This window comes from Puma concolor, chromosome E3, assembly GCF_028749965.1.
Source record: "Puma concolor isolate L17-30 chromosome E3, mPumCon1.1.hap2, whole genome shotgun sequence".
NCBI lineage: Eukaryota > Metazoa > Chordata > Mammalia > Carnivora > Felidae > Puma > Puma concolor.
The window spans coordinates 4,632,045-4,653,980 of NC_141682.1; the positions used below are offsets into that span (position 1 = coordinate 4,632,045).

The window sequence follows — 21,936 nt, forward strand, 5'->3', positions numbered from 1 at the left end:
TGTGGAGCGCTGCGCAGGGTGCGCGCCGGGCCGCGGCCGTGAACAAAGGAGCAGGGCGCCGCCGCGGGGACCCGCCACCGACCTCCAGGGCCGCGCCAGGGCCCTCCCGCCCGCCGCCACCATGACCGCCAACGGCACTGCCGAGGCGGTGCAGATCCAGTTCGGCCTCATCAACTGCGGCAACAAGTACCTGACGGCCGAGGCGTTCGGGTTCAAGGTGAACGCGTCGGCCAGCAGCCTGAAGAAGAAGCAGATCTGGACGCTGGAGCAGCCGCCCGACGAGGCGGGCAGCGCGGCCGTGTGCCTGCGCAGCCACCTGGGCCGCTACCTGGCGGCGGACAAGGACGGCAATGTGACCTGCGAGCGCGAGGTGCCGGGCCCCGACTGCCGCTTTCTCATCGTGGCTCACGACGACGGCCGCTGGTCGCTGCAGTCCGAGGTGCACCGGCGTTACTTCGGCGGCACCGAGGACCGCCTGTCGTGCTTCGCGCAGACCGTGTCGCCGGCCGAGAAGTGGAGCGTGCACATCGCCATGCACCCGCAGGTCAACATCTATAGCTTGACCCGCAAGCGCTACGCGCACCTGAGCGCGCGGCCGGCCGACGAGATCGCCGTGGACCGCGACGTGCCCTGGGGCGTCGACTCGCTCATCACGCTGGCCTTCCAGGACCAGCGCTACAGCGTGCAGACGGCCGACCACCGCTTCCTGCGCCACGACGGGCGCCTGGTGGCGCGCCCCGAGCCCGCCACCGGCTACACGCTCGAGTTCCGCTCCGGCAAGGTGGCCTTCCGCGACTGCGAAGGCCGCTACCTGGCGCCGTCGGGGCCCAGCGGCACGCTCAAGGCGGGCAAGGCCACCAAGGTGGGCAAGGACGAGCTCTTCGCCCTGGAGCAGAGCTGCGCCCAGGTCGTGCTGCAGGCGGCCAACGAGAGGAACGTGTCCACGCGCCAGGGTGAGTGGGGACGCCGCCCCCCTCCTCTCCCGGTCGGTGCACAAAGCGCACCCCACCCCCGTACCTCCAGCCTCCCGCCCTTTCTCGCCCGCGGCGCTGCTGTAATCCCCAGCGACGTCCGGTGCGCCCCCGCTAGGCGCGCCGGCCACCCCGCCTCGTCGCGGGACGTGCGCTCGGGCCCGGAGGAGGGGGCGAGGGGTGGGGCTTTGCCCATCCTTGCGCGGCGCCGCACACCCCCGCCCCGCGTCGGGGTTGGGGCTCCCCGGGCCCCACGTAGGCGCCGCCCTACGGGCCACCCTCCGACCCCCCACCCCCACCCCCAGCCCCAGCCCCAGGCCTGGAACTCCCCACGCGCGCTGATCCCGCGGATCGCCCTGCCCAGCCCTGGGGGGCAACGCCCATCCCCCCTTTCCTCGTGCCCCTCCCTGGTCAGCTCGAGGGCGAAGACGAGGGTAGCTACACGCTCGGGGCACACCCCCACCCCCCACGGCCCTCGCAGCGCAGGCGGGATGGGGGAGCCTTTGATCTCCGCAGGGTGCGCCGCCACCTTCCAGCCCTCCAGGCCTTTCTCCACCCCCACTCGCAGCCTCGAGGGGTCGGCCTCTGCTGGGGGGTGCGCCCCTTGTGTCTGCCCTTCCCCCCCCAGCCCCTCCTCCCGCGTCTGCCCCGCGCTCCAGGCCGCGGCCTTTGTGAGCAGGGGGGCGGGCTCCTCCAGAGGGCCCTCCCTCGCCCCCTTTGTCCTGCTCGGTCTCTGCAGATGGGAAAACCAGATGCGGAGGGGCGGGGGAGGGGATCGGTTTTCTGCGGGTCCCCCCTTGCTGAGGACCCCCCGCGCCGCCCCCGTTCTAGTGCCCGGGTCCGGAGCCTCTCCTGGAGGCGGCCTCCCTCCTTGCGCCCCGGTCCCGGGACGGCGTGGCGCCGATGGCCCCCTGCCAGGCACCCACCCCGCCCTGCGCCCGCCGCGCGTCTCGGGTCTGGTGCGCTCTGCGCTGCGGGCGTTCGAGGGCGGACTTGACGTGAGCCGAGAGACCCCAGCGTGGCTCCCTCGGGAGGCCCCCTACCCTCGAATGAACCCATTCCCAAGTGTCCCGACTGGAACAATTGGCTGCAACTCGATGCGTCCTTTCCCGGGCCTCCCGCTGGCCTGGCCATTTCCTACCGGCCTGCGCGCCAGAAATGAGCCCCCCTCTTCCCTTCGTAGATTCTCCCCCTGGGCGGTTTCTCTTCCTTCTGACGCCCTCGTCCCTCCTTTGGCAAGGAAGACAGTTGGTTCTCTGCAGCCAGAGGCCCCGCTGGACGGACCTGTCGGGGGCTGGCTCTGCCGAGTGGGAAGTTGGAGCCCAGCCTCTGGAGATGGCTGGATGGGAGCCCGATCGGTGGCCTCCTCCTGGTAGAGTGGCCTTCCCGGACTTTCTCCTGATAGCCAGCCTCCTGACTGTGGGCTGGGACTGGGGAGAGGGGCTTGCAGCCCCTTGTCAGTGGGGTAGAGGCCGGGAAGGGGAAATGGCTGTTTTGTGCCTGAGTTTGCTTGATTTGGGCAGTAATATTTCAAGGGGACAGATGAGCGGGTTTGGCCCAGCGAGGTGAAGCCATTTGCCCAAGGTCACACAGCAAGTTAGCAGCTTGCAGAACTGGGTCAGTCTGACTACAGAATAGGTGCTTTTCGGGACCCCTGATACCTCCCAGCCTCCAGGGCACAATGGGCCTCCCCTTTCTGGTCTCACACAGCGTAGGTAGGGCAGGACTCCTCACCTCTTCAGCAGCTCTTGAGGCCCTACCAGGTGAGACATGCTGAGGCCTGAGTGGTGAACAAGTGAGTGTGTGTGTCCGGACCCTTCCCTGTTGTGGCTAATGTTCTTGCTGGGACATGAGCAGCATCCCAGAGGTGTCAGGCAAAGGCCTGGGGGTCCAGAAAGTATATCAGGATCCCAGATTAGATGGGGGAGGGCGGGGGTGGTGGTGGTGGTGGTGGTGGTGACTTCTGAAGAGGACAATTGAGCTGACCTGAAACATGAATACAAGGTTGTGTGGATCAGGTGTGTGGAACAGTGGTGCCAGCAGGAGGCACAGCTGGTGCAAAGGCCCTGAGGCAGGAAGGAGCAGAAAGCCCAGTATGTCTGGGAAGGAGTTTGTGAGGTTGGTAGGTGGGACTGAAACAGCTGGTGGGGGCCACCATGAGGAAGACCTGGAGGAGCAGGTGGCCCTGGCCCTTGCCCTTGCCCTCGCCCTCGGGGTCGGGAAGAGCTGAGCGTGCCTGGGCAGATGCCCTCTCCTCTTTATTAAGCTTGCTGGCAGCGTTCGGGTGTGATTCAGGCTGATGGGGCAAGGGGAGCCGGAAATTGGGCCAGTGGAAGTGTTGGCTCATCTGTGAGTTTAAAGGTGCATAGAGTTGGGGGAGGGGTCTTTGGGGGCTGACACTGGGGGCTCTTTTGGTCTCAGATCTTGGGGTCCTCCTCTTGTTCTCGTGTTAGCAGACCACCCCGGGCTTCCCGGTGGGATAGAGGGTGACCGGAGGACCCGCAGCCGTTTGGGGGTGGGGGGGCGTGTCTGCGGAGGCCATTTTGGACAGGCCTGCGTGGCAAGGAGGCGGCGTCTGTGCTTCTGACACATGCTGGGAAAAGCCAGCCAGGAAGGAGGAGGATCCGGGGCTTAGCCGGCAGGGGGGATGTGAATCACGTCCATAGGCTTGCACGGGCCTGGCCTGGTGGGGGTGGGGTGCTCCCTGCTGAGGCTGCAGCCTGCTCTCTGACCTCAGTTTCCCCGCCTGCTCCGGCTGCCCCAGGGTAATCCTTTGAGCCAGGATCTGTTTCTGGGAGGGGGCCATCTCGGCTACCAGGGAGTGGGGTCCTCTGCCTGAGGACCGATGTGACAGGCAGATGGCCTGTGTCCATCCCAGGTGCTCAGAAATGGTGTAGCTGTGACCACGTCCCAGGTGAGGAGCTGGCTTGGGTGGGGCTGGAGGTGGGCAGGGTCTCTGGGGGAGCAGCACGTCACTCCCAGTGGGGTCTCCTGCCGTGCTCCTTAGAAATCTCACCTGCCCCCGACGCCAGCCACACCCTGGGCTGTGCCTCACCGAGGTCCCCCCTTGGTCTCACAGCTCCTTGCCTCTGGCCAGCTGTGCCCTGGGGATGCGTGCTCAGGAAGTGCCCTGTCCCAGCCACTCAGGGGCACTCAAAAGGCAAGGCTGGCTGGCTGGCTGGCTGGCTGGCTGAGAAAGGGCTGGCCAGGTTGGGCTTTGCAGGATGTGTAAGAGCTCTCCTGAAGAGGCGGGACATGTGAGGTAATTCAGGCCCTTGTTCTTGTGCAAGGATGGAGGCAGGATCTGAAGGGGTCAGGTAGTGGTAAGAGTGACCGGAAGGTGGGGCGGGGGGAGCGGAGGCCACAGATGCTTCCCAGTCCCCTCCCCTAACCTGAATGGGGTGCTGGGGAGTGTCCAGTTTGGACAGGCCGGGCGAATTTGGAGACTGCTAAGGCTGCGGGGGGGGGGGTGGGGTGCCCTCTCTGAGCTACCTTAGAGAATGGCTCAGAGGCAGGAGACAGGGAAAGCCATGAGGCAGAGGGCCAGGCAGGGCTGGGGGAGGCAGGAGATGTGCTTCTTTGAGCCCCCACGTCTGCCTCCCCGGGGCTCCTGCGGGTCTGTGACTCAGGTTTTCTGTGCTGCTGCTGCTGTTGATGAAAAGAAAAATCCCGAAGAAAACCCTGTTCCCATAGTAACCCAGCTCTAATTAGAGACTCCAAGGCCAAGCGGGGCCTTTCCCGTCTGGGCAGGGCCTCGGAGCCAGGAGGGGCCCCGCTGGATGTTGGGGAGACGAATCCCTCCCCCACCCCTTCCTTTTGGGGTTGGAAGACCTGCTGTCTACCTGGCGCCAGGCCCCTGAATTCTTCCAACCTCCTGGCAGGATGGAGGGACCCTTTTGGTAGACAGAGGGAGACCGAGGCTGAGTGAGGGGAGGGCACTTACCCCAGGGTGCCTGGCCCCCACTTTGGGTGGCTCCCTTGCTGGCCTAGGCCCTTCCAGGACTGCACACAGCCAGCTGATGGGGTCTCAGTGACCCAGTGGCCGGTGGCAGCTGTGTGTCCCTGGGCAGCGATGACCCAGCGGAGCCTCCCGACTTCTGAGTTCTCTCCCGAAGGCTGGCAAGTGCCTCGTTTATCTGCAAGGCTGTATTAAGATGAGCCCTTTGAACCAGCAGATTTGACTTCTAACCCAGGTCCCTTCCCTGCTCCCTTCTGCCCCTCTTTCTGGGGATCTCCCTCTGTCTTTCCTGCTGTTGGAGCGTGCCTGGAGGGCTTTTACTCCCCTCTGTTCCCTCCCTCCGGTCAGCCAGCCAGCGCAGGTACCCTGGGCAGGTGGCCGGGGCGGGCTCACAGGGCCCCTTCTGCAGCAGTGGGGGTGGGGCAGGTCGGCCCGCTTTCGGGGACTGCAGCCCCAAGTGGTGCTCCTCCCCTGAGTGGCCCTAGGACGGTCCCATTCTTGGTGGCCCGGCTACCCAGGGGGCCCAGTCCCTGCTGACCCTTATCCTCACCCAGTGCTTCACTGGGGGTGTGATGGTGGATGGGGCTCGTTACCTGCCTCGAGGCCGTCAGCAGGTCCCCAACATCAGGGCTCTGCGGGCCCGGGGGGCCTGGAGGGTGGAGCCCAAGGGCCCTGGGTCCGCCAGGCCACACAGAGGGCATGGCCGGAGGCCCGTTTGCCCCCTTCCCCTCCTCAGGGTCACCAGGACTCAATATTCTCCCTCTGGGTGACCTTGGGCAAGGACATACCACCTCTGTGCCTCAGTCTCCCTCTTTGGGGAGGTGAAGGTCCCCGCACCCTGGTGCTGATGTGGGTTAAGACAGGCTCACACCCTGGGCGCCTGGGTGGCTCAGTGGGTTAAGCGTCCGACCTCGGCTCAGGTCACGACCTCACCGTTCCTGGGTTCGAGCCCCCGCTTCGGATTCTGTGTCGCCCTCGTTCTCTGCCCCTCCCCCATTTGTGCTCTGTGTCTCTCTCTCTTTCAAAAATAAATAAACATTAAAAAAAGAAAATAGACTCACACCCTTCAGGCCCTCCACTTGCTGGTGGAGAGCTAAGGGTGGGTCCCGGCCGGGGGTGGGGGTGGGGGAACTGAGGCTCCACCAGCCACCAGCCTCCATCTGCCCCTCTGAAGGGACAACTTACCGTCCACCAGTGTGGTCCCGTCTTCCCTAAGGTGTCGGACCCAAACGGTGACCCACTTGCGAGCTCTGAGTCTGGGCACCAGCAGGTGGGGCAGATGTCTCTGCTGTTGGCGTCGTTCGAACCCAGGCGCTTGGGGAGTGTGAGTTCGTTCTATTGGGGCCACATAGCCTGCTTCCGGGCTGCAGGGCTTGGGAGCACTGGAAGCTCCCTCTGGTCACATCAGGTGCTTTGGGGACAGGGACACGTGTGCAGAGATGCTGCCAGATCACCTGCAGATCGAGATCGGTGGCAGGCGTGCACTGAGGTGGAGAAAATGCCTGTGTCTGCACAGGGGGGACAGGCACGGAGGGTGAGTCCACCCGCCGTGCCGGTGCGGTCTGGGGCGCGGGGGCGTGGGACCGCGGGACCGCGTGCGACTTCACTTTTACGAGTTCTGTAAGTTCTCTGAAAGGAACGTGAGGTCGCTCTGCTGTCTTCCTGTTAACTTGGACACATTCAGAGGCACGGGGAGGCTACGATGTATCGATTTCCCTCAGGTGCCGCTGTCTGCCCTCTAGCTCCATCTGTCCCTTTATTCGTTGTTTTTGGTTGTAGGGAAAGCAAATCCCTGACCCCGGGGCGTTTCGTCTCGAGGTGTTTGTGTCTGAAAAATGAGGCCATTTTCCCACGTAACCGCAATATGATGAACCGTAATTAATCCTTAATATTTAATCCTGGGCCGCGTTAAGGTTCTCCCGACTGGCTCTAGAATGGCTTTTTGCAGATGGTTTGTCGGAAGGTATTACTTCTATAATCACAGGACATGATGCCTAGACGGACGTGGCCGGCCTTGGGCCCTGCCTGGCCCTGCCTGGGGTCTTGGGTTCTGGCCTCTGCTGTCGAGGCTGAGGGGTTTCCGCAGCCCCGCCGTGTTGGTGTGTGAGGGCAGGGCTGTGGGTCAGCCCGAACTGGGGTCGCCGTGCCAGTCGGAAGCTCTCCCCGCAGGTATGGACTTGTCAGCCAATCAGGACGAGGAGACCGACCAGGAGACCTTCCAGCTGGAGATCGACCGCGACACCAAAAAGTGTGCCTTCCGCACCCACACGGGCAAGTACTGGACGCTGACGGCCACCGGGGGCGTGCAGTCCACTGCCTCCACCAAGTGAGTCTCCCCCCCCCCCCCCCCCCCCCCCCCGCCCCAACCACCCCACACCCAGACCGGCCCTCTCTGTTGGGACGGGGCCCGGGGACCCAGGGCGGCCTTGCCTGACCCTGCCCTGTCACCCCCAGGAACGCCAGCTGCTATTTTGACATCGAGTGGAGTGATCGGCGGATCACACTGCGTGCGTCCAATGGCAAGTTTGTGACGGCCAAGAAGAACGGGCAGCTGGCCGCCTCGGTGGAGACAGCAGGTAGGTAGTCCCTCCCTGGTTCCCCGGAGGGTCTGCCCACCTCCTAGTCACTCCCCGGCACCGCCCCCCCCCCCAGGCCCACCCCCTGCTGGGTCTCACCCTAGGGCTGATTTGCCCGGTGACCCCAGAGTCCCGCCCTCTCTGAGCCACACCCGGATCATCCCAGCACCCCCTCCCCGCCCCGCCCCCACCATGAGGCTCACCGCTCTTCCCCCTTCCTGGGCCAGGGGACTCGGAGCTCTTCCTCATGAAACTCATCAACCGCCCCATCATTGTGTTCCGCGGGGAGCACGGCTTCATCGGCTGCCGCAAGGTCACGGGCACCCTGGATGCCAACCGCTCCAGCTACGACGTCTTCCAGCTGGAGTTCAGTGACGGGGCCTACAACATCAAAGGTGGGTTCTCCGGAGGCGCGGTGGCTCAGTGATTTGGCTCTGGGGACAGACATCCCGTGGCCACCAGGCCCTTCCCCTCTTCTCTGTGTAGGAGGGGGGCTCCCCGGCCCACCCCAGAGTGGACTCCCTGGCTCCACCAGAGCGAGAGGCGGGGTTCTGGAAAGGGTGGGCCGGGAAGGTGTCGCACACCTGAGCTGTGGGACTTAAACCCCGGGTGGGGGGAAGGGGCGCGGACCCCTGTCCAGCAGGTGGGGGGAGGGAGGCTTAGGCACAGAGGTCACCCCAGTTCCGGAAGTGGTGATTGCCGTGTGGGGAGCTGGCCCAGCATGGGGCCTGATGGGCCTCGCCCCCACCCCCCACCCCAGACTCCACAGGCAAGTACTGGACAGTGGGCAGTGACTCCTCGGTCACCAGCAGCAGCGACACCCCCGTGGATTTCTTCTTCGAGTTCTGTGACTACAACAAGGTGGCCATCAAGGTGGGCGGGCGCTACCTGAAGGGGGACCACGCGGGGGTCCTGAAGGCCTGCGCCGAGACCATCGACCCCGCCACTCTGTGGGAGTACTAGCCTGCCGCCCAGCGCCCTGTCCCCGCCCTGCCCAGACCCTTCTGCTAATAACTCTCTTCTCCAGGCGGGCTCCGGTGTCGTGGCAAGTCCCTTGCCTTTCAAACTGGAAACCCAGAGAAAATGGTGCCCCCACCTGCTGCCCCGTGCCTGGTCCTTGGAGGGGATCTCAGACCCCTCTGCCCTCTCTCCTCTCTGCCATGGGCGAGGCTGGCACCCCTTTCTTCTGACCTCAGACGACTCTGAGCCTTATTTCCTCAAAGTGGCCAAGGAGGGCGGCGGGGGGGGGGGGACGCGGGGGGCACTGGGAGGCCTTCCTGAGCCCCTGGGCCTGGCGGGGTGTGTAACTGGAATCTTCTGCCCCCTCCCAAGAGCCTCTCCCCACCCGCCCCTTCCTGGGAGCTGGGCGCTTGCCCCAGCTTATCGGAGCCCCTGGTGCACCATCCCTGCGGCGGGGGGAGGCTGTGGGAGGGGGAGAGGGTGAAAGCAGCGTGTGCTGGCTGCTGGCCCCTCTGCACCCGCGGCCTGCCCGCCTGCCCACCGCTGTGGTCTGGGGCCCTGCCGTCTGTCTTCTTTCACCCTGGCCTGACTGGAAGCAGAAAATGACCAAATCAGTATTTTTTTTTCTTTTTTTTTGAAACGAAACATTGCCAGAGGCGCCCAGGCAAGCCTGGTTGGCAGCCACGAGTGATCTTCAAGGGGTCTCGTGGGGGATCTTGAATCGGCATCTCCGGGCCTCGCAGCCCTACTTGCTTGCTAGTCGTCAGGGGCGGGGGGCAGGGTGCTTCCCTGAATCCCAAACCCGCCCCTACCTCCTCGGGGCCTCTCGCTGGCCCCCTCCCTCCTGCCTGCCCTGGCCTGTGTCCCCATCTGGTGGTGCTGAGTCCCTCACCGCCTCAGCCAGAGCCCCCGGTGTGATCGGTGCTCCCTGTCCGACTGGACTCCTTGGGTCTTGGGGTGGAATGAGGTTGGGCGGCACCCTCCATCGGGAGCCTCCCGGGGAGCCCCGAGGCCCTTGGCTCCCGGCCCTGCCCCCTGCCAGCCCCCCACCCCCGGTTCATCTCTGCCATGCATCTCACTCTGGGTGTCCTGGTCTTTTATTTTTTGTAAGTGTCATTTGTATAACTAAACGCCCATGATAGTAGCTTCAGACTGGAAAGCAAAATAAAATAATGCGTGTGCAGCCCTGAGCTGGCCCGTGTGTGTGTGTGTGGGGGGGGGGGGAGCAGGCAGGGCCCAGGGTCCGATGGGTGGTCTGAGCAGCCTGGCTGCCTCCAGGAGTGGAGGAGGGGGCCCTGTGAGGGATGGCCTCTTACTTACCCCGGAGATCTGCCTGAGGCCACCAGGGTCCCAAGCAGGTAGCGGGAGCTCCTGGGTGGGGAGGTGGCTCAATCTGGTCCCACAGTTTCCTGCCTCCAGTATTTGTGAGGCCCGTTCCAGGCCTGCACAGTGAGTTGGGCCCGTGGGCTTAGGAGGTCGAGGTCAGGGTAACACGAACCCATAGATCCAGCTTTTTTCTGCCTCTAGAGATGCCCTTGACTACAACTTGGAGGATTGGGGCCCTTGGCCGCCCTCTTCTACTGCATAGGCCTTTTGTGGATGCATCAACACCCCCAAACACTAGGCCTTGCAGAGGCTGGGATTTCGCGGTCCGACGGGCCTTCTGCGGACGGGCACAGATAGAGACAGGTGCAGGTCCTGGGAGCAGGCCGCTGGATGGGCTAAGCTGGGGGGAGGGAGGCGCCAGGTTGGGTCCCTACATCAAAGCAGGCTCAGCCCTGGAAGTTGGGGGACACTTCTCCATCTGGCACACCAGAAGCTGAGGAAGTGTCCAGCCCTGAGCCCACCCTGCGTTCTCGGCCCCTGGCAGGACCCCCACCCCCCACCCCCGACCTGGCCAGCGTTGCAGCGACTGCAGTATCTCAACCCAGAGCTTCCCAAGGGTAGCGCTAGTTCCCATCTTACAGAGAAGACTGAGGTCCAGAGCAGCCAGGCACAGCCTTGCGGGTGGAGCACGGCGCCCTGTGGGTGTCCAATGAGCAGAGGATGGATGGGGACATGGGGGCGTGCAGTGCCAGGGCCGGGGGACGGCGGGGGTGAGGGGGCTGGAGTCGGCCTCGCCGCCAGAGGGCTCAGCGGAAGCGCTGATTGGCTGCTGGTGACGAAACTGGGAGGCGGGCCGTGATTGGTGGTTCCTGGAGGCGGGAGTCTCGAGATTGACAAGGGCAGATGGCAGCCACAAAGGGATGTTGGGGCCCCAGCGGGGTCCTGGCGACCAGTCCCCCACCCCTGTTAAAGCCAGGCTGGAAGCCAGAAAAGTCTCAGGTCTCAGTGACATGGAAGGGACAGATGAATCTTCCGGATCCAAGCTCTTCCAGACCACGGGGGGGGGGGGGGGGGGGGGGAGGGGGGAGGGAGGGGAGGCACACTAAGAGGGGTTGGGGTGCGGTGCAGGGGTTCCAGTTGGGGACAGTTGTAGATCCTGCTGGGTGAGGTGGCTCGAGCCCCGCCCACGGAGCAGGAATGAACTGCCCTGGAATGACACCAGGGTCCGCTCCCGGAATCCCAGCCTCGTCCCTAACCAGACAAGCTAGGCACAGATTCCGAATTCCATCCATTCCACAAAAATGGGCACCTGTCACGTGGCTGCGCATTGTGGGGGCTGTGGGTGACTGAGGCACGCAGTCTGACTGGGGTGATGATCACACTTAGGGAAAGAGGACATTATAAGGGACAGGAAGGACAGTCTGGGCAGAGGGAACAGCATATGCAAAGGTCCTGTAGGGGGAAGCTAGGCAGGAGGCAGGGTGGAGCCTCCTAGGGTGGGTGGAGCCTCCTTGGGTCCTCCCTGGAGAGTGGGTTTGAACAAGCGAGGGAGGTTGTCTCCAGGCCCACCTGGAGGCAATGGGCATCTTCAGAAAGAGATCGATCGTCCTGTGGCCTTGCGTGGAGCATGCTGGGGACCACCAGGCTCACTCCTGCACACCCAGGCTCCTCACTTCTGGGTCTTTCCGGGCCTTCGGTTCCCTTCTGTCAGAACCAGCTCTGGGGCCCAGGCTCGAATGCCAGAGCAGGAGACGCAGCTCTCGATCCTGCCAGAACCTTCCTCAGTGTCTCCCCATTGACAAGGGCCTGGCCCCATCACATGCGATCCTGCATACACGTGGGCTTATGTACATGCACGGGCATGCGTACAGAGTCCTGTGCACAAACACACGTGCACTAGAGACATATGTGTGGGCACAGACACAGAAGTGCTCACGGACACACAGATATGAGTACAGATACACATACGCCAGCTCCCGGGGAACAATGAGCTGTCCTGGTCGGTGGGGCCTCTGAGCTTCCCAAGTGTGTCCGCAGCTCAGGCTTCTCCCCTGTTTGTTTCTTTGTTTTTAATTAAAAAAAAAAAAAAGGTTTTTATTTATTTTTGAGAGAAGGAAGATGGAGTGCGAGCGGGGGAGGGGCAGAGCGAGAGGGAGACACAGAATCCGAAGCAGGCTCCAGGCTCTGATCTGTCAGCACAGACCCCGACGCGGGGCTCGAACCCAGGAACCGTGGGATCATGACCTGAGCCGAAGTCGGACGCTTAACCCACTGAGCCACCCAGGGCCCCTCCTCTCATTTCTGGGGCGATCTCAGAGGAGGACACTCCAGGGCTGGCTGTGCCCTACTTCCTGCAGGGTCAGAGCAGTCTCTTCCTGAATCAGGAGGGATGATAGGTGACCTCCGGTGACCCCACACTGAATCATAATGTGAGGCCGCAGAAGGATCTGGACTCTCTGGGGACCCTCCGTCCTCAGTTTCCCCCATTTGAGCAGTGGGCGACTGGCTCCCTGGCAAGATTGTCCAGATGGAGGAGGGGTTCTGAGACCCCTGGGGCAGCGAAGAGAGAAGGGAACAGATGTGGTCTCCCCAGGCAGAAGGAGGCGTGGAGAAAGGGCCTGGGCAGGGGGAGGAGGGGCGGGGTAGGGTGGAGCGTTTGGCCGGAAGCCCAAGCCTCTTAGTGGGGCCTCTGGGCTTAACCAGGAGGAGGCTCATCCTCCAGGAGGTGTGAATCAGCAAGACAGAAGCTGCGTAGACTTGGGGGAGGGATATGCACTCCCCTCCCCCTCCCTGGGACCCAGGCCTGACCCCCTGGGAGGGGAGGGGCAGACCCACCTTCCAGGAAGCTCCTGCTGGTGCCAGGCATTGGCAGGTCCTCTGCACGGGTTACTACTTGATCGTTATTATTATCCTAAGAATCGAGGTGATAAAAGCAAGAGGATGACGTCAAAGGGCAGTCCTTCTCCCCCCAGCCCCCCCCCCCTCCCCCCCAGCCAGGGTACCACCGTTGGCTACGTCTTTTATTCTTCTGGAAAACCGGCTGTTACATACAGTACCCATAGATAGCCCTTGCTACTTGCCGGCTACTAGCCCCTTATTCACTCACTTAGTCCTGTGACGGGCTGAGTTGCGTCCCCCTTAAATTCTCACGCCGAGGCCCCAACTCCCAATACCTCACCACGGGATTGTGCGCGGAGACAGGGTATTTAAGGAGGTGATTATGAGAGGTCGCCGAGGTGAGCCCCACTCCAATCTGTGTCCTTGTAAGAAGAGGAGATTAGGAGACAAATTTGCACAGAGGGAAGACCGCGTGAGGCCTCAGGTAGAGGCCCCAGCCCAGCCGTGCTGACTGACACCTTGATCTTGGACTTCCAGCCTCTGGAGCCAACTGCCACCGTCCCCATCCATCCCAGCCCCGGGTAGTGGTAGTGAGTCCTGCTCCTCCCATTTATTGGTGCAAAGACTGAGGCGCAGGGCGGTTATGAAACTTGCTCCTAGGTGCAGCTGGATTTATATAGAGAAACATAACCTGTCTGTACAGCACATAGACGCTCGCGGGATGGGTTCTCCCAGAAACAGACACGCACTCAAGGCCAGGGGGCTTATTTGGGAGGCGACCCCGGGAAACAGGGAGCGGGGTACATGAGCCTGAAGGAGGACGGCAATAGTGTGTGAGCGTTGTGGGCGACCCGGGAGACCCGGATTCACCCCGCAGAGCCACCCTGTGAGCGAGCGTGCGGGCGCTCACCGGCTGGCCACTTCCTTAGTGGTTACCCTCCAGCACTTTGGACTTTGCAGTCAGCTGCAGCCGGGGGTGAGGGGAAGTGAGGGGGAAGCCGGGGTGGGGGACTGTGCGTCCAGGGGGCAGCTGGGGGGGGGGGGAGACCGGCGGGCCTGTGGTTCACAGCAGCTCTGTGCTGGGCAGTGAGGGGCTACGTGGCAGGGCTGCTCTGGCCTCTGCCGCTGTGCCAAGATGATCAGGACCCCGTTGGGGTTCTTTTATTGTAATTCAGTAAGGAGATAATTTGGGACGGTGGTAAAATGCACTGACACAGAATTTACCGTCTTCCCTGCTCCGAGTGGCCAGTTCAGGGGCATTAAATACATCCACCACCACCATCCGTCCTCTAGAACTTTCCATCTTGTTGATTATTTACAAAAATTGTTTTTAAATGCTTATTTAGGGGCGCCTGGGTGGCTTGGTCGGTTAAGCGTCCGACTTCGGCTCAGGTCATGATCTCACAGTTTGTGGGTTCGAGCCCCGCGTCGGGCTCTGTGTTGACAGCTCAGAGCCCGGAGCGTGTTTCAGATTCTGTGTCTCCCTCTCTCTCTGCCCCTCCCCTGTTCACGCTCTGTGTCTCAAGAATAAATCAAAGCAAAACAAAACAAAACAAAACAAATAAATGCTCATTTATTTTTGAGAAAGAGAGAGACAATGTGTGAACAGGGGAGGGGCAGAGAGAGAGAGGGGGACATAGAATCTGAAGTGGGCTCCAGGCTGTCAGCACAGAGCCCAACGCGGGGCTCGAACCCATGAACCACGAGATCGCGACCTGAGCCGGAGTCTGATACTCAACCGACTGAACCACCCAGGTGTCTGCAGAACTTTCCATCTTGTAACATGGAACCCTTGCCCCCGGTTCAACGCCAACAAACGCCCCTCCCCTGGCCCCCTGGTAAAGCCCATTCTGTGCCAGGGACCTCGGGTCAGTGGAATCTCACAGTGTCTGCCCTTCTGTGACCGGCTTATTTCCGCACGGTGTCTGCAAGGCTCATCCACTTGGACCGTGTGCCAGAATCTCCTTCCTTTCTGCGGCGGAGTATAGTGTCCGTGGGAGGGACGGGCCGCCCCACCGCCGGCCGCCAGCTCGCCTCCGCTCTGGCTCTTGGGAGCGCTGCCACCGGGAACACGGGGGGGAGCCCATCTCTCTCTTCGTCCCTGCTTACCATTCTGTAGGGTCTTGCTGCGTCCTATGGTCATTCCAGTCTAGTGGGCTTTTTTATTTTGAGCAGCTCCATATGGTTTCCCCGCAGTGGCTGCACCATCTTACATTCTCGACGACAGTGCGCCAGGGCCGAATTTTACTTTTTTTGCACACACGGGATCGAGTGCCCCCAGGGCCCCTTCTCTTCAGGGGTCTCCTGACAAACGTGCGGTTTTCTTACCTGCACAGGCCGACCTCGCTCTGGCTTCTCCACGACCCACCTGACCCACCTCATCCGCCGCTCACGGACATTCACATCTGTCCCCCTTGTCCCGAGCGGCACACGCTGCTGAATGGAACAACAATAGTAGGCAGGAGTCCCTTTTTTTGTCGGTTTGCTTATTTGATTAGAGAGAGAGAAAGAGGGAGAGAGCGAGCTGGGGAGGGTGGAGAGAGAGGGGGACAGAGGATCCAAAGCAGGCTTCGAGCTGACAGCAGCGAGCCCCATGTAGGGCTTGAACTCACGAACCATGAGATCATGACCTGAGCCAAAGTCGGACACTCAACTGATTGAGCCACCCAGGCGCCCAGGCAGGAGACTCTGGGGTCACTTGACATTTTGATAGATGTGGCCAGATGGCTTCCCTGCAGCCCTGCCCCAGCTGTGGGTGAGTGTATCTTCCCCGACCTCGACGGAATCACCCTTGAAGCTTCTTGCCAGGCTGAAGCCTGGGTCTCACGGAGGCAGGAAGTACAAACGTCACCCCGTGTGGGTTAGGGGGTTCGTCTCCGCTAACGGGGAGCACCCAGGCTCGGCGGGGCCTCTCCACCTCGTCTTCCTGCCCACCGCCTTCCTTCTTCCCAAAGCACCACTGGCAGATTTGGGGGGTGGAAATAAAAGCCTCCACAACTCTCAGGGCCCCAGATAGAGTCTCCCCCAAGAGCTGGTCCCTGGTCCCCACAGCGGCAGGTGGTGGCCCGGGCTGTGGTCGGCTGCTCTCCACCTGGCCCGAAGGCCTCCCCGCCGGGCTCCCATCCGCAGACCCGGGCAGCCTGTCCGGGCAGCTTTCTCCTCCTTCGCTTCTCTGCCCTGCACAGCCTAGGCCTCCCCAAGCTCTCATGTCTGTCTCCTTGACTCAGGGAGGCCACAGTCTCTGCCTGGCTTCCGGGTCCCCTGCTGCGGCCCGGAGGCTCTCCTGGAAGGCGTCGGGGAAATCACGGAGTCCCCTCCTCCCGGGATCACTGACTTTGCTCCTGTTGTCCAGCATCTGAAGGGCACTGTCCAGGGAGAGGTAAGCCCCGTCCATCATCCTTGTTCCTCCATTATGACCAGAAGTGGTGCTTCTGCACCTCAGCCCGCCCCCCTTTCCTAAAACAGCATCATGGAGAGATGACTCACGCACCATATAATTCGCCCACTTAAAGGGTACAACTCAGTGCTTTTGTACCTCACGGATACATGCAGCCGTCACCACGGTCAATTTTAGAACATCTCATCATCTCAGCAAGAAAGACTGTCGTCTTTTAGCTGCCATCCCCTACCCCTCCAGGGCCCCTTCAGCCCTAAGCAACCACTCATCTACTTTTTGAATCTTTGGGCTGGCTGACTCTGGTGGACATCTCACAGAAATGGGATCGAACAATCCGTGGCCGCTTGTGTCTCGCTTCTTTCGCTGAGCACCATGTTTTCAGCCACGTTGTAACATGGGTCAGCCCCTTCTTCCCTTTCTATGACCAAATAACATTGCGTTGTACGGATAGAGTCCTTTTTATCTCTTCATCAGATGATGGACCTTTGGGCTGTTTCCAGTTTTGGACTACTATGGATAATGCTAAATTGTCACCGTATTAGCAAACATTCTAGGGGAGCATCTCCATACCCTGAAAACCCCCACTCGGTATCTGGGCCATCAGGACACCTGTAAAATTAGAGCCTGTTGTAGCTGGGAGGGCCATTCGGGTTACCCCTTTCCTTTTACAGATGGGGAAACTGAGGCTAGCAGGTGACTTACCCACCATGACACAGGTGGGAAAACCACTTGGCCACATTTTCTGATTCCAAAAACAATTAAGCTGACATTTATGTAGCTTCTGTATGTCAGACTGTGCCCTCACATGCAATAGCTCACTTAATGTCCCACAAACCCCCTTCTGAGGTGGGTATTAAAAAAATTTTTTTTTAATGTTTGAGAGAGAGAGAGAGAGAGGCAGAGTGTGAGCAGGGGAGAGGTGGAGAGAGAAGGAGACAGAATCCGAAGCAGGCTCCAGGCTCTGAGCTGTCAGCACAGAGCCCAACAAGGGGCTCAAACTCACGAACATTGAGACCATGACCTGAACTGAAGTTGGACGCCTCACTGACTGAGCCATCCAGGTGCCTCATGAGGTGGGTATTTATAGCCTCGTTTCAGATTTATTCTCTCAACAATGATTTCCTGAGCAGCCTGGACCCAGAACCAGTGTGGGAGACGCACCGAATATTCTCCATGGCAGGAACCGTGGAGAATATTCCATGGTAGGGACCGAGCCTGAGATGGCCAGTGTCGCGTGAAAAGAGAGCCCACGGAGGACCGGGCCTCTGCTCAGAGCCGGGAAATGGCGGAGCTGGGCAGGAACGTTTTTTGGCAACATCCAGCCTCCAGGACGTTCTAGGCTTCCTCTTTCGCCTGGTTCCCCATCAGAGGGGAGGGACGGGAGATGTGTGTGTGGGAGGCATCAGAGTCCCCAGAGGTCTGAGGCTGGGCCGGTTAGGACAGCCGTGTGGGCTGGGGAGCCATGTGGGTCATCCACTCTGTGCCCCCGCCCAGGCCTGCCCAGGGCCCCAGCGGGGGCCCTCGAAACCCAACAGGGCCTGGGGCCAGGCTGGATCTGATCCTGGGGGTGGGTTCTGGGGTGCCTGGGACAGGGGCCGCCACCAGCGGGTCGCAGAGACGTGTGCCGCCTGCAGAGTGCCCTTCCTTTGAGCTCTGGGCACGTGTTCATCTTCCGGACGCGGTGGCCCTCAGGACTCATGTGTCTCTCCATGTGAGCTGCTGGGAAGGTGAAGTTGCCTTTAAGGACCCGGCCGGGCCGCCTAGTGGAGACGCGTTTCGGGAGCCCTAGTTCCAGGCTGTGTTTATTTTAACACTGTAGCTTTGCCTCTGCTCCAGTTTGTTTTTTCTGCTTGTTTTATATCATGTGTTATCTTTTTGGTAAGTGGCCTCAATCTCGATAGAAATGAGAAGAGAGAGCGAGAGAGAGAACCAGACGTGGGACAGAGAAAGGAAAGAGAGACTACGAGCTGCCTAAAGGCGGCTGCGGCCATCGTCTCCCTGAGGTGACATCCCGGGCACAGGTGCACAGCCCCCCTCTCCCAGGCCGTGCACGCCACTTGTCCGGGACTTGGTTCAGGGCAAGCTGGGAGCGACGGTTTGTGGTCCCATCTCCGCTCCCTCACCGGGGTGGCTGGGTTTGACCCCTTGCCGGGCCGGCAGGGTCCTCCCCCGGCCTCTCGGAGGTCAGTGCCCTGCTGGAGGGAGGCTCGGGCTACGAGGGGTGAGGCCGGCGGGGGCTGTGGTCTCAGCTGAAGCCCAGCGGGGAGCAGAGCTGCCTGGCTGAGCCCTCGACCCGCAGCGCTGTCAGAATCAGCACCTCGGGGGTGTTCCCAGCCGCCAAGGTGGCCTGTGGTTTTCCGCGACGGTAGATGAGAGGCCGGAGAAGCAGGGGCCAGCTGGAACCAGCACCCAGAGGAACCGGAGGGCCAGAGAGAAGGCTCCGAGGAAGGTCTGAGAACGCCCGCGGGTGCACCAGCCGTCCCGGGCTGGCAGACACCAGCCCCGTGGTCTCTCCCTGCTTCCCTGGCCTCCGCTCTGCCTGTCCGGAAATCCTGGCACCCTTGGCGCCCTGGTCTGGCCTGCTGTCATCCCCAGGCCTTCAGGACTGGGTCTGAGGTCGGATGCGCCGTCTGGGCTGAGGACGTGGCCCCCCCACTGCGCCCCACTGAGCCCCACGCGCCCCGGCCCCTGCTCCCTCAGCTGCCGTTCCGGCGCCTCCTCACTCCACAAGTCCCCGCTGGCGTCAGGTCCTCCTGGACTCTCCTGAGCCCCCCGGCACGTGCTCCCACCTGGAGCCCAGGAAGCAGCCTCCCCCACAACCCTCCTCCCCCGGGACTCCGCCAAGGCCCTGCGGTGATTCCCAACACTGAGCGGTTGATCGAAAAGGCAGATTCCCCGGGAACCCCCAGAATCACGGGCCCCGCAGCCTGCATGTGGACAAGCCAGGAGGACAAGGAGCTAGGCTGTGGCTCCAGTCTCGGATCCGGCCACCATGATGCCTGCCCCATGCCTGGGCCACCCCCGCCGCGTCCCCCTGTCCCCACCTGCCTGGCCTTTTAGGTGCACGTTTCTTGTTGCCCAGTTGAACGGCAGGCCCAGGCCAGGTGGCCACCGCCTGGTGCACACGTGAGACTGCACGGGGCACGCGTGCCTGAGATTCCTGCGTGGGGCTTGGGGCAGCCTCGCACGCACCACCGCCGAGGGCAGGTGGGGGGGGGTGGGACCTGCAGGGGGGTGAGGGGCAGCGGGAAGGGGGCCGGACGACAGCTCTCTTCAGGATGAGAGCCTCCAAGCTCTTTTCCCACCTCACGCAATCATCTCAGCCTGATGAAGAGGTGCCGTCATTATCCCCCCCTCAGCGGCAGGCTTAAGTGACCTGCTAGGTTCACGGGGTGCCGCCCAGCACCTGCACATCCTACTGGCCGGCCTGGGGCCTGTGTACCATCCCCCACTTGGGAAGAGGCAGGCCCAGGTGATCCTGGTGACAGCAGGTGCTGTGGAGGGCCAAGCCAAGCCAAGGTGGTGGTGAGTTCTGGGCTGTCTTCACCAAGATGTGCTGATGAAAGGAGAGGAAGCAAGAAGGGCAACCGCTTTCGACGAAATCCTGACCGAGAGAGAAGACACACAGATGGGGCTTTAGGTGAGCGCCACATCCCCCCAGGGGTCATGAGAAGACACAACAGCAGGCCGGACAGGCGCAGCTGTGCACCAGCTTGCAGAAACATGATCACAAGAAGTCCAAAGAGAAGGCTAATGAGCCTGCGGCAAAAGGTTCTAGAAGCAGCAGCTAAAAATCGTCTTTGGGAAGCTCATACCTGGCTAATGTTCGTAGTGGGTCACCAACTTGTGGTTGACCGGTCCTGGGAGACATTATATACATCACAGGGCGAAACCACCCCAGAAGGAAATGCATCAAAATATCCCCAGTAGTCACCTTTGGGTCACAAAGCATGTTTGTCTTCGTCTTCACACTTTTCTGTGTTTTTCAAGTTCTTTTCTATCTCGAAACGTCTGTAATTGGCAAATGTGTATACATCTCTATCACTTCAAGGATGGAAAAGAAAGTTTGGACCTCATAGTTACAAATGCTTCTAACCTAAATAAAAAGCAGTCCGCTTTACAGAAAGAGGTGTGCATTCAAGGGGTGCCTCCCTGAGGTCAGATTCCAGGAGAGGGTTCAGGGACCCTGGTGACAAAGGTGTGTCAACGAAGGATGAGGACACCGTCTGGGACTGGTGGGTGGGGGCTGCTCGGTTAAGGAACCCGGAGAGCAATCTAGCAAAAGCCACGGCAATACACACACCATCTTACCTTTTCGTTCACGAGGCTACTCCTCGAAAGAAGAGCCACTGAAACATCAAAGGGGGTGCTCAGTGAGGTGTTCGGTGGTGGCAGGAAGTTGGAAGTCCCAGAATTTTCCATCCGGGCGGTACAAAGACCCAGTTAGATCTGGAGGGGACTCCATGGTTAGAAAAGGAGAAAATCAAGTCCTGTGAACGGTATGGAATCACTGAAAAAAATTTTTTTTTTTTTTTTTAATTTTTTTTTCAACGTTTATTTTATTTTATTTTTGGGACAGAGAGAAACAGAGCATGAACGGGGGAGGGGCAGAGAGAGAGGGAGATACAGCATCGGAAACAGGCTCCAAGCTCCGAGCCATCAGCCCAGAGCCTGACGCGGGGCTCGAACTCACGGACCACGAGATCGTGACCTGGCTGAAGTCGGACGCTTAACCGACTGCGCCACCCAGGCGCCCCAAAATTTTTTTTTTTTTACAGAGCCCAACGTGGACTTAACCCTGAGATCAAGAGCTGAGCTGACATCGAGTCAGACACCCAACCAAGCCATCCAGGCGGCCCATTTAAAAAAAAAAAAAAATTAAGTAGGCTCCATGCCCAACGTGGGGCTCAGACTCACGGCCTTGAGATCAAGAGTCATGTGCTCTACTGACTGGGCCAGCCGACTGTCCCTTGGGATCAATTTTGTTAACAACCAGGGCGGCAGAGCAAGTGGGTGTGGGAGTGGAATGTGCTGGCAGGAGTGTGGGGAGGAGCAAGAGGACCCTGGTGACGAGGGTGGAGGGTGGAAAAGGTGGCAGAAGACGGGAGCATGACCATTACCCCTTTCTCTACTGGGGGTGTGGGACAGTTTGTGACTAGGGTGTGGCTGCCAAGTACGAACAATACTGAAAATGTACTGGAATGATGAATGATGACAGGGTGGCATGAACTTGTTTAGAAGCTGGGAATGCAGGTAACTTTTGTCTTGGGTTGATTTCAGTGTACTTTTTTCAGAGATGCAAAACAAAACAAAACAAAACAACAAACAAAACCAAAAAACAACCCCAAAAGTATCACTCAGTAAAGTTGCAAACGGCAGACAGGACCCACCAGATCATGACCTCAGCCGAAACCGAGTTGGACGCTGAAACGACTGAGCCACCCAGGCGCCCCTAGCCCATGTTTCATTAAAATAATTTTTTTTGATGTTTATCTTGAGACAGAGTGCAAGTGGGGGAGGGACAGAGAGGAAGACACAGAATTGAGCCGTCAGCACAGAGTCCGACGCGGGGCTTGAACTCAACGACCACTAGATCATGACCTGAGCTGAAGTCAGATGGTTAACTGACTGTGTCAACCAGGTGCCCCAGAGCTCACATTTTATTAAATCACTGAGCACGGTTTGAGCCCGTGTGTGCTGAGGTCTGCTGGCCTGGCACGTGGTGGGTGCGGGGGGGGGGGGGGGGGGGGTGCTAGGACAGGCACGTGGCTCCAGAGGACTTGTGGGGGAGGTGGCCCCTGTCAACCAGCTTCCCTGCCTCGATGTTCTGTCTCATAACGTCGTGTCCCAGTGCTGGAGGACGAGCTTCCTCCCACCTCACCCAACCTTCGCCTGGTCTCACTTGTGCAG

General features: G+C 60.7%; 1 protein-coding gene and 1 long non-coding RNA gene across 3 annotated transcripts; both read left to right on the forward strand.

The window, feature by feature from the left end:
• On the forward strand, positions 1 to 9,655 carry FSCN1 (fascin actin-bundling protein 1). The gene is made up of 5 exons (XM_086692702.1): positions 1 to 953; positions 7,099 to 7,255; positions 7,384 to 7,505; positions 7,733 to 7,900; positions 8,266 to 9,655. Exons 1-5 carry the CDS (start codon positions 122 to 124, stop codon positions 8,466 to 8,468), a joined length of 1,482 nt encoding a protein of 493 aa, XP_086548828.1. The 5' UTR covers positions 1 to 121; the 3' UTR covers positions 8,469 to 9,655.
• A 7,275-nt stretch (positions 9,656 to 16,930) lies between these two features.
• On the forward strand, positions 16,931 to 21,512 carry LOC147572879 (uncharacterized). 2 transcript variants are annotated; one of them, XR_015245374.1, is made up of 2 exons: positions 16,931 to 18,047; positions 20,805 to 21,512. It is a non-coding gene; the product is annotated as an uncharacterized LOC147572879 (long non-coding RNA). The 2 variants fall into 2 exon arrangements; XR_015245375.1 differs by lacking the exon at positions 16,931 to 18,047 and adding an exon at positions 19,287 to 19,666.
• The last annotated feature ends 424 nt before the right edge of the window (positions 21,513 to 21,936 follow it).